General features: G+C 23.8%; 2 protein-coding genes across 2 annotated transcripts; both read right to left on the bottom strand.

Annotated features, from left to right (window-relative positions):
* Nucleotides 1–1584: 1584 nt before the first annotated feature.
* On the bottom strand, nucleotides 1585–3760 carry LOC145841208 (uncharacterized). The gene is made up of 6 exons (XM_082948575.1): nucleotides 3693–3760; nucleotides 3293–3496; nucleotides 2790–2894; nucleotides 2469–2583; nucleotides 2049–2128; nucleotides 1585–1704 (listed from the first exon to the last, which is right to left on the bottom strand). Exons 2-6 carry the CDS (start codon nucleotides 3410–3412, stop codon nucleotides 1585–1587), a joined length of 540 nt encoding a protein of 179 aa, XP_082804701.1. The 5' UTR covers nucleotides 3413–3496; nucleotides 3693–3760.
* A 1889-nt stretch (nucleotides 3761–5649) lies between these two features.
* Nucleotides 5650–10885, bottom strand: LOC145841206 (uncharacterized). Its single transcript, XM_082948574.1, has 3 exons — nucleotides 10709–10885; nucleotides 7859–7982; nucleotides 5650–6146 (listed from the first exon to the last, which is right to left on the bottom strand). Exons 1-3 carry the CDS (start codon nucleotides 10721–10723, stop codon nucleotides 5650–5652), a joined length of 636 nt encoding a protein of 211 aa, XP_082804700.1. The 5' UTR covers nucleotides 10724–10885.
* Nucleotides 10886–12166: the final 1281 nt, after the last annotated feature.

Below are 12166 nucleotides of genomic sequence, written 5' to 3'. Positions count from 1 at the left end.
TCGTTTGTCAAGATTTCATTGACATCTTGGCTTCTTGGTTTGTACAAACTAGACTTACCAACTTCTTCTATTAATGTATCTGAAAGTGGAAATTTGTCACAGCATAACTCCATTCTTTTGCAGGTTGATCTGAGAAAAATAGATTTTATTATAATTTTGGGTAATAATTGGCTTAAGAATGTAAAAAGTAATTGTAGGAATTTTTTATTACTAATGTTTGAATTGAACCTTTGAATGAAAAAGAGTAATTTATAAACCATACATTGAGTTATAATTTTGTACTTTACCAATATTATATTTATGATAAAAATATTCAACAAACAGATTAACACTATACTTTACTTTATCTAAAAAGACAACAACCTATATAATATTTAAATAATAAGCAAACGCCAAGCTTTTTAACCATGTACAAATAGTTTTAATTAGAATAAAAAATTTAAAAACCTACCTAAACTAAAATTTGTTAAAAAAGTTCTAGTAACTTTTACTAGTGATATATATTATTGAATTTTACTGATAATATACCGATAAATTTAGCAAAAAAATGTTTCAATTCTTATTATGCATTTATTCTTCCCTTATATTTAAAATAAAAGAAAAAAAAATATATAAAACAAATCGTTGTAATACAAAATATTAATTTAATTGGATTACATTAAAAAAACAAGTTATTAATAGGGCCTTTATGTCTCCTATAATAAAATATGTTTTTTAAAAGTAAAAATCAAAATGATAAGGTTTGTTGAATAATAACAAAACAAAATTCAAAAATTTCTTGTTTCAAGGATCCGGGTACACAAAAAGACCTCTCGGTCATCGAGTTGCATACCCAACTTTAACTAAAATTAAATAATCTAAATAATGATTAAAAACTTTACAGTTTAAATTACACATTAAAATTTCATTTCTATGAAATATAAGTTTAAAAAAAAAAGACATAAATCCAAATACATTAAATTTTTACTTTACCTAATAATAATATTAATCATTAAGGAGTTTAACAAAATATGGCCCATATTAGTTTGTCTATTGTTTTTCGAGATATTCATCAAGGAAAAGTCTCGCTCGATTTGCGCGTTACTAAAAGGTATCGTTTGTAGTTTCATCATTAACTCCTTAAGTTCTTGGTATTCAACGCGAACACTGCTCCAAAAGTTAACGTTTGTTGATTTATCTGTTAAGAATAAACTGATAACTTTTTATGTACATAATCAATTGTAAGTGTACTCTTACAATAATAAATCATGTTTTTATTTTATTAGAACTTAGTTTTCGGTAGATTTACAATGTTTACTAAATTACAAAAGTTGTTTAACATTAACACTGAAAATTTTAATTTATATTTAAGTAGTAGGTTACTATTGTTATTTTCCTTTAGCTAACCGATACTTGTTTGATGACGTCCATGCAAACTTTTGTATTGAAGTGAGATGGTATCTCTGTGGTTTCCTTCAAACAATTTTTTAATTTTTGGATGTTTTAAAAACTTCTCAATATCCGGCATCCGTCTATTTAAGGCCTTTAAAAAATTATAAGTTTTAATGATATTTAAATAAGTTATTTTATTTTTTGAAGATATATTTAATACCAACTAACATCGTTTACAACTTCATACTGTGCCATAAATTCGAGATTTTGCAGCATTCTTTTTTCCAATTCAATTATAAACACTACAACAAAACTTTGAAAAATATTTTTTACCTGTATTAAAACAATTAATTATAAAAATGTTGGAATTATAGGAAAATTAGTTACAGATTAGAACCGTAGCGTGTCATTAACAGAAATTTTTTCACGTGTAATACACAACATTAAGTAAATTACTTAAGTAAAGTATGAGAATTTACTGAAAAAAAAAACGATTATGTAAAAAATAAACACAGTTATTATAATAACTTGTATTTTGACTTAAAATTTTTTCAAGAAAAGTAAAAACAATTTCAGAAATTATTCTCATTAAACAAATCCTATTTAAAAAAAATCAATTAAGTTTAGTTGTTAATAAACCCAATTGACTAAACAACGTGAATTTTAATTAGTTTAACCTCTGCCTTCTTACTAATGGATAAATTTGCATAAACTTCGTTTACTTCTACATGAAAGATAGGTTCTTCCAAAAGGTTAGCTACAAAAAAATGTAAATTTTAGTAACTACAACTTAGTTTATATAGTAAAGTAATAATTTAACTATTAACTTAATAAAAAAATAAAATATTGATAATAATTACTTATATCGTTTACTCTGTATAAAATCCAATCTAAATTTGAATCTACTAAATCTTTAACAAAATGTTAGTAATGTTTTGTTATAAGAACGTTATTGTACGTTTGTTTGCGTTACTAATTAAAAAATAATGTTTATTTACGCCAAAATGTTGTAGATATAAAATCAAACGAAACTTTATTATTAATAGCCTAAAATTAAAAATTATTCTTAGTTGCCTTGTGATCTAAATTAAGCTTACTTGAATTTGGTTGGTAAATGAGGTCTTTTAGATGCTGTATAAGTTTTGTTATTGCTAATCCAAACTTAAAAGGTTCTACTTTACTTTTTTGTAGAAGAATATTAACAGAATTTACCTGATGAATAAAAATAATTAATTATTACACTGTAAAAATTTTGTCTTGCTTTACATTTAATACTTACAGCTAAACTTGGCATGACTACAAAATAAGTAATTAAAAATAAACATTTAAAATCAAATTAGAATGATTGAAATTAGTTATGTTATAGTGCTTAGGGTGTTAATTCATTATTAAGCAGATAATAGGTCTTAGAAACTAACTTTCTCTAAAATTTTGCCCATAAATTTAAAAACAAAATTTAATCTATTGCTATTTAGCATTTTTCGAATACTTTCAGCATGTAAATCGTTTCTTCTTCTTTCTGGCTAATATACAAACAAATGTTATAGGTAAGAATAAAAATTTCGATAACAAACATCATTATAGTTAATAAACACTAATACTTATAAAACAAGGCTCATTAACAAAGAAAGTTTTGTTTAAAAAGATATATATTCTTATTAAATCTATGCTAATTAATTTGTGCTTTTAAACATTTATTATATATCTTCTGATTATATATTTGATTTAATAAAATGTTACCTTAGTAAACATATGATTACTAAGTTTCAGGGCAGATTGAAATTTAAATTTATAGATATTTGTAAAAATATAATTGTAAAAATGCTAAATAATTTAAAACAGGATTGTTTTAAGTTTTATACTAATAATTTTTCTAATTATTAAAGCGTCTTGAAGTTTATAGTAATAGTTTAATACCTACTTCATTAAAAAAAGCTTTGAGTACTTCCCAATTCAATAAAATTCTTTCAATGCATGGAAAGTGTGATATCCATCTAGTTTTGCTTAAGGCTTTAAATTTTAACGGAATTTTACCCGTCATACACACACCTAAATTTTCAAAGTCACTTCTTCTTGTGTTAGATAACTTGAAGTAGTTGAACGTTTTCTTAATAAGCTCCTCAACCTTATTTAATTTATAAGTATACACACTTTTATTCAACAACAATGGTTTTTTTTAATACAACATATTAAAATATAATAAAATATCATAAATAAATATAAAAAAACAACTTCGTAACTTGAATAAATGCAGCTTACTAAAATTCTCATTCAACAATTGAATTAATTAATAATTTATATAAAATAGTTTTAATACTTACTTCATTAGGTATTGTAGCTTTGGTTGCATTTAAACATGCATTTTGCAAAGCATGATTTGTACAGGATATTGTTATAAGTCTGGGATTATCTTTTTTCAGAATTTGTCCTACTCCATTCTTAACTCCTGTCATGGAAGCAGCTCCGTCTGTACCTAAAAATATATTTACTAAGTTAAAAAAAAAAAAAAATATTTTTCTTAAATTCTAAGACCAGTTTGTGCTTAAATTTATACTTTTCTTAAACAATTGAATAAAATCAAATTAAGTCTATTAATAAAGATAGATCATTGTAAGATATTAAAACTAGTTTATAAAAGTTAGCAAGAATACACAGAGAATAGCTGAAATAAACAAAAATTAACTTACTATTAATATCTAAATTTAAAATTAAAAACACGTTAGTAGTACATATTTAATAAATACATAACTAGAATACAAAAATGAAAAAAACAGTAACAGTTCATATATACTTACATATTGAAACTACATTTTTTAACTGAACATTATACATCTTTAAGACTCTTTTGAATGCGTTAGCAATAGATAACGCTGATTTGTCTCTTCCAAGGTCTTCGAGGTGTAAAAATGTAGATACTGAAGTTTTCTTTATTTTGCTTAGATAACAAATACTAACACCTGTGATTCAAACATAAAGCTTTCTAATTCTTTTTGTTATAAGTTTAATAACTGTAAAATTTTGAATGAAAAGAACTTATAATCTGTATACTTTGGAATAAAAAAAAATATAAATATTTTAAAATTATCTGTTGGTAACTACTACTCATGCTTTTTTAATTAGATATCTAAGAAAGTTAAAAAATACCAAATATAGTCGAACTTTTAAGTACATAAAATCTGTGAAATTAAAGGACTACCACTTTGTTCTAGTTAAACAACTGAAGGTAGTAGAACAAAAGTTTAAGAAAGTATAGCTTTAATTGTAATTACAACCGCTGTATATAAAAGGAAAACTGTTATAATTATTTGAACATAAACTGCTTCCGGTTAACCACTCGGTATTTTTAAAATTTTTTCCAGGTTTTCTAAATTTCTTCCACGTTTTTAAAATTACACATATTAAGGTTTGTTTAAAGTTTATAGTTAAGTTTAATGTTAAAACTGTATTAAAGAGTATAAAAACATGGAAAAGGTACACTAAAGCTGCTTTATAAATGGTTCATTAATAAAAAAAAATTGATGATGACAAAAAACTTTGAAAAATAGGGTATAATTTTCTATTCAAATCCAAATTTTATTACTATACAAGTAAAAATTATTGAAAATATCAGGTTTTTCAACGTCTTTTAAAGATTTATGTACAAAATTCCAGGTATTTTTATGCCTAAAATTTTAACTCCATGTTTTTCCTGGTTTCTAAGTGAAGTGGCAACCCTGCTCGTTAAAGCAACAAATTGCTAATTTATTCATTATTTTCTTTATTAATTAAAATTTTTGCTGTTTAATAAATATTATAATAATTAAATCATTCTCCTTATTAGAAAAATAAAATCAACAATATTTTGACATATTTCTTAAACTATTAAATAAAAGTCAACACAAAAATCTGATATATGTTAGAAATGAAACTGACTTAGTTTACTAGAACGAGTTTACTGTATAGTTATTAAAAAAAATCATAGTAATTCTAAATTTAATTTTATGTAAATTTTAATTTATTAACCTATTAAATTCTGTAAAATAAAAACTTTTTCCTTTAACTGTCATTAAACCTACTTACATCTGAGTAATCTAACAATGTCCAACTCATTGCATAACAAAATATTTTCTTTTACAGCTAACGTGTTACAATATCTATATTAAAAAAATAAAACAAAGAACAATGTGTTTAAAGCTTATTTCATGTTTGAAATTTAAATTTAATAAGCTTTTTGTATTAAAATATTTTTATATTCAACAGAATGTATGTAAATAAATAACAAATTTAAACTTAATTAAATTAACAAAGCTTAAAAGTAATTTTCTTACCTAGAAAACTTTGTCCAGCAGTATCTGTACTCTCATCCAGATAGAAAGAACAATGCTTCACCATAAAATCAGTCATGATTAGTCTTCTGCAAATTGGTGCGAGAGTATTGCACAGAATCATTTTTGCTTTCCTCCTTTTAAGCGTTGCTGATTCGTGAGCTGTCCCAAGTGTCTTCATGACATCTATCTGGTGTTCGCCTGCTAGCAAGTTCCCGTGAAGAGCTTGTTGCAATGTTAACCGGACTTCTGTCTGGCGTACGTTTTCTTTAAGGAAATTGTTGAATTGCTGTTTAAAAGATTTTTCCATCCTAAACTGATTTATTGAGTTGTGGTTATTTGTGACTGGAGATGCGCGTTTATGTCGGTCAGAATAAGAATGAACTTTTAAGTTGCTCTTTTTTGCTTGTAGTTCTACATTGCACCACTTGCAATAAGCTTTAGTTTCACAATTTGTTGGAGCAATCCAATCTAATAAGTAAAACAGCATTACACATAGTTGACATAACAGATATAACTAATAAAACATTAAACACTATTTATATTTGTTTATAAATAAGTTGTGTATCTAATATTTATTTTATTAATAAGTGAACAATTGAGATTTCAATGATTTAACAAAAACGTTTCACAATAAACTAAACAGTTTAATAGATGTAATAGTGTTGCCTTGTATTTTCAAATTTTTTTCAAAGTATTCCAAAATTCTTACAGAATTTTAAAAGTTCACAATTTTAATCTATATTTGGTCGAAAATTAGGTTCAAAGTAAGATACTGTGTTAAATAGTATGACAACATTAAAAAGATACTTTAAACTTACAATAAATGTGTTGGTAGATAAAATATTTTTAGATGAAGAAAAAAAATATTATTTATATTATAAATTTTTGTGTCAAATCGAAAATTTAACTACTGACAATGCTTAAAATGTTAAAATTTCCAGGTTTTTTTTTAATTTGAAGTTTTTCCGATTTTTTTTCAAAAATACAAACATTCCTGGTTTTTTTTTGGGTTAATTTGACAAATTATAGGCTTCCAGGTAAAGTGGCTAGCCTGATGTAAGCATCACAGTTCAACTTGAGCTAATTAAGTATGTATTTACTTTTAAAACGTGCTTTTTAAAGTTTTGTTTCACTACAAGATCAATAAATAACAATTTTTTTTTAATTTATTTATTCTCAATTAATAAAAGCTTTAGTTAAATCTATCTTATAAATCTAAGCTTACAAATGGGATAATAAATTTGCTTATAATAAAATTGTTATTTATATCACAACTTTTATCAAAAGTTTATATATAAATTTAATCAATGCAGTGAAATAACTCTTTTTTGAAATAAAAAAACTAAGTAGATCTGTCTAGTAATTAAATCAGTCAAAGCTAATCTTCTTAGCATTTATAAAATAGTAAATAAAAATTATCTTTTTGTATTTGAAAGCAATATACTAAAAAATTTCATAAAGAATTCTTGATATTACCACAAACCATTTGTCAGAAAAATGTTTTTAATATTCAAATAAATGTATTTTATGACAAAAATTAAAAATTTTTTTTTTGTTTAACAAACAAAAATCATGATAATTTGTAAGGTGTAAAACAAAAAAATTGTTGTAAATAAATAATTTGCCCATCTCACCGCCTTATGGCCTCTATGAACCATTTTACTTAAATAATAAAATTAGAAATTCAATTTTTGTCTATGAAGCGAACTTTGTTTTATACTAACAAATTTTGGTTTTAATTTTATAATAAAATTAACAGTTTAATTTGTGTGTTGTTATTATAAAATGTATTTCAAGTATATTTATTTAAATAAAGTAGTCAAAGGTTAGTACTAAAGTAAAAAAAATGTCATGCTAAAGTATTGTTAATTATTAAATTATTAAAACAAAATGTTAATTTTTAGGTAAAAAGTGAATTGGAATTTTTGACTTTAGATGATAAAATTTTTTGTGCATTATTGAAATAAAATTACAAAAAATACTTTAAAAACTATTTAAATTTTTTTTTTTTTCAAAAATTACAATGCAAAAATTAATTTAATTCTATAAAAACATGAGAACTTTCCTTTATAATATTTAATAAAAAAGCTCAGTATTAAAAAAAAATTGTTGTTTAAATCAAAATTGAAATACTCAAATGTGTATTCTTAAATACTACAAATTGTTAGAGATAAAAAAACCTTTTAACTCATAAACAGATTCCCAAGATTTCTGGTACCTCATCTTTTTAGGTGGTGGAAAATCTAAAGTTGGTAAATCTTCTTGGTCTGGAATTTCATCTAAAATAATTTCAACGGTTGTTACCTACGAAAATGTAACTGCTAAAGTAATGTGTTTAGTGTGTAACTTAATAACTATTTGTAAATCCAAGAAAAAAAAAACCATTAGAGACTTACCTTAACTACTACAGAATAGCATGGTTGCCACAAGTCAAGCTGAGAAATTTTTCCTGACTTTTTCCTGACATTTTACTAAAGTTTTCCTGACTTTTTTCAAGATTTTTCTGACTTTTTACTATAATTTTACTTAAAAAGGCATTGAAAATTAAGTAATTTTGTAAAATTTAAGGAAAATTTTGCAATTTTAGTCTGACTTTAAAGAATTTTTATTTAATTTTTCACTAATCGAAGGCTTTGAAATAAAAGGAAATAAATAAATTTGAACTGACAATATCTGAGGTTTTTATAAATTTTTTTCCTGACTTTTTCCTGAATTTTTTCAAAAACCCCCCATTTTGACCTGAATTTTCCTGACTTTTGTCATTTTTCTTAGTTTTTCCTGATTTCCTGAATTTTCCTGACTATGTGGCAACCCTGAGAATAGCCACTTGATTTTTATTTAAATTTTTTACATGATTTCAAAAAATCTTCAAAAATACACATTTTAGAGTCTAGCTTTAGTTTAAAGTTAAATTTATTGTAATAAACTGTTTGGAATAGTACAAGGTTGCCACTCATGTTTATAAATTTTTCCTGGTTTTTCAAATCTCTACAAGGCTTTTAAAATTACATGTATTTTGGTTTATTTTCAGTTTAAAGTTATGTCTAATATAAAAAACTGTGTTAAATAATAAAAAAACATGGTATATGTACTATAAAATTAATTAAAATGTGTATTATAACTAAAATATTTTAATTGAAATCTTATTTATATGATAGTTTTTTTGTGTCAAGTTAAAATTGTACTACTTAACATGCTGAAATTGTTAAAAACTGAATGTTTTTCTAAGTCTTTGGTTAAAAATTTCTCAAATTCCAGGTTTTTTTTGCCTTAGTTGTTAAGTATCAGGTTTCCAGGTAAAAACAGATTTCCAGGTAAAGTGGCAACCCTGATAGCATAAGCCATTGAAAAATACTTAAGTTTATTGAAATGCGTTTTATGAAAAAAGTTTTTTTTGCTGATAAAAAAAAACTTATTTATATGATAGATTTTTGAATCAAGTTAAATTTTATTACCGAACTATGTAAACTTGTTAAGAATTTCAGGTTTTTTAGGTTTATTGTTAAAAAATGTAGGTTTTTTTAAAATTATATCTAATTTCAGCTTTGCTAAGGTTTTAATTGCCTTAATTGTAAAAGTACAGAATTTTTAATTTCTAGGTAAAATAGCAACCCTATAGTTATTATCCACTCTTTAAACAATTTCCTGACTTTTTATTACAATTTTCCTGACTTTTCTAAATCAAATTACCAATTAAAACAAATAATATAATACACATTCAAACACTTTGAATTAATAAAGCCTTCAATTTTATATTTCAGTTTATCAATATTTATAAAATTAGTAGTAAATATTTTACCCTTATTTATGTAAAAAATATTAAAAAACAACTATTCTACAATAAACTATAAATAATTAAACTTAACCATGAAGTTCACCTCTTTTATAATTTATTTTAAATATTTAAACAATTTTGAAAAAATTATAATGAGGTAAATTATAAACATAAACTTATTACCCAAAACACTAAACCTAGTGTTTAATTAGAATTAAATTATTTATTTACTTAAACAAAAAACAATTCAATTCTAACATATGCTAGATAAACAAACTTATGTGTATTATCATTGTTTTACTAAAAAATGCTACAGATTATCAAACTGCTTACAAAAACTGTTTGTTCTAGTAGGATAGTTTAAAAAAATTTTAATAGAAACATTTTGCAGTTTTATAAAGGATATTCATTTAATTTTACCAGATGAAGGCATTAAGTAATTTTGTAAAATTCTTGGAAATAATTTTAATCACACTTTGAAGAATTTAAATTAATTTTTTACCATTCAAAGACTTGTTTTTGAATATAAGGAATTCAGTGAATTTAAACTGACAAAATCTGGTATTTTTTAATATTTAGTCATACTTCCTGACTGTTTAAAAAAAAAACCTTACTATTCTTGTTATTTATCTTTTTTTTCTGCTTTTCCTGAGTTTTTTGACTTTTCCTGACCTTGTTTAAACTCTGCTTAATTTACAAAACTAGTTTTAAAAACCTTGAGTTGTACACTAAAACTTTCAAGTATAATATTTTTTTTAGATAAACTACCTAATTATAATAAAAAAAGACTCAATAAATTTGTCACATTAAAAATTTTAAATAGATTTAATCTAAGCAAATAGTAGTTTCAACTTTGTAAACAAAAATAACAAATTATATTCAAATTACTTTTAAGTGAAATCTATGTCTTAATAAAATAATTTATAATGAATCTTAAAAAATTATAATAATCAAACTTTATTTTTAAGTTTAAAAATTCAAATAATTTGATAAAAGTAGGATATAAGAAAAAATAATTTGTCTATTGTATCTAATTTTTGGAAAAAAAAATCAAATAATAAATTAATTTAACATCGATTAGTTACAAAGCTATAATGTTTTTAGTTTATTAACCATTTAAATAAGTGGAAGATACTTTTCTTTAATTTTTCTAACCAAACATTACCTACTACTACAAGGTTAAAAGGTAGTTATGATTAAATTAACAATAAAGTGAATAAAATTAACCTTATGAAAATAAAAAACATAAACTTACATTTAAGGCATTCATACTTATAAAAACAATATGCTTTTAAATATGTTGGTGTAATTGAATATATGAAACTTTTATGTTCTCAACTTGTAAAATACAGCTTTTGCTTTCATAAGAAATTTTAATTCTATTGCCATGCTTTTTATTTTTTATTCTACTGCGGGGATTTTGTGCTCTGCGATTTAGCATCTCTGGTTCAAATCAAGCACCTTCACAAGTACCAATCAGTTTAACCAGGTTATTTTTACTTTTACTTCTGCATAGAGTTAAAAATTTTGCACACTATCGGTTACGAGTTTAATTATTAGAATTCTCAACTAGGTTTTAGAAGATAAAAACAATGCAGTGGAGTAGATGGTTAAAGAGAAGGTTAAGGAAAGGAACATGAATATTGACGAGTTTAGATCGGAGCTGTCGGATTTGAGTTTGGAGTACGACTCTGTGTCGGATGATAAAAATGTTGTTTTTTAAACATTGTTTTTGATGAACTTCGTTAGAAGTAAATTAAATTAATAGAGCTTCTTTTTGTATTTGATGAGCTGTCCTGTAGCTATACGGCGTAATACAAATGAACTTAACGAAAAAATAGTTTTATTTATTTATAATAGAATGTTTAAATATATTGAAATTCTTCAGCTAAATTTTTTCAACTAGATTAGAGTTATTTGAATTAAACTATTTGCTAAGAAAAAAAAATAAATTTTATAACAAACTTTTGTTAAACAATTATAACTGCTCCTTTAACTTTATGATTTTAACATTTTCTAAATTGTGAACGGTTATTTACTTATAGTTTTTAAATTTGTATATACACTTATAATTTTAGTGATATTGTAATTGTATGTTTGGTTAAAGTTGCTTGATTTTTACTGTAATAAGTTATTTTTTTTATTAAAATATTAAGTGTCAGAAGTTTAGCTATTAACTTATTTTATAAGAAAAAATTTCTTCATTAGTAATTTTTAATTTTCGAATGTATATTATTTATTCTTGTAACTGTTTCGGAAATAACGTACTTAAAATTTATTGTAACAAGTTTTGTAAAGAGCTGTTTAAGCAGTACTACATATATTAATGAGAAAGTCGTAAATTTATTACTCAAGTATAAAAATTAAAAAAAAATTGTAGCCAAGAAGTCGGCTTACTACGGCTAGGTAGCTAAATGGGGCCCTCAAAGCCAAGATTCGCGGACCGCGAGGTAATTTTCACCTCAAAACGATTATTTTTAAAACAAAAACAATAAAGTATAAACCTACAACAAGGCTATCAATTTAATAACTACTGATTACTACTACTCAGTTATTGCTATGTTATAAAATTTTTAGTTTAAAATGTTAATATAGTGTTGATTACTACAAATATTTCATAACTACTGCGGCCAGGAAATAAATTTCTATAAATAATGTAGCCCGCGAGCAACTTTTACTAGGAAAATTGGCCCGCGAATTATTACAGGATGAT

Source organism: Thalia democratica, chromosome 7 (genome assembly GCF_965202585.1).
Source record: "Thalia democratica chromosome 7, ktThaDemo2.hap1.1, whole genome shotgun sequence".
Taxonomy (NCBI): Eukaryota; Metazoa; Chordata; class Thaliacea; order Salpida; family Salpidae; genus Thalia; species Thalia democratica.
Note: the sequence above shows the minus strand (reverse complement) of the source record. Positions and strands in the feature narration are given on the sequence as shown.

Coding starts and splice junctions, on each gene's coding strand:
- LOC145841208 (XM_082948575.1), bottom strand. CDS start 3,412: ATGACGGGTAAAATTCCGTTAAAATTTAAAGCCTTAAGCAAAACTAGA. Junction 2,895..3,292: donor TCAAAGCTTTTTTTAATGAA/GTAGGTATTAAA, acceptor TTTGTATATTAG/CCAGAAAGAAGAAGAAACGA. Junction 2,129..2,468: donor CATTTACCAACCAAATTCAA/GTAAGCTTAATT, acceptor ATTTTTTTGTAG/CTAACCTTTTGGAAGAACCT.
- LOC145841206 (XM_082948574.1), bottom strand. Junction 6,147..7,858: donor ATCTGTTTATGAGTTAAAAG/GTTTTTTTATCT, acceptor TTTACTTATTAG/ATTGGATTGCTCCAACAAAT.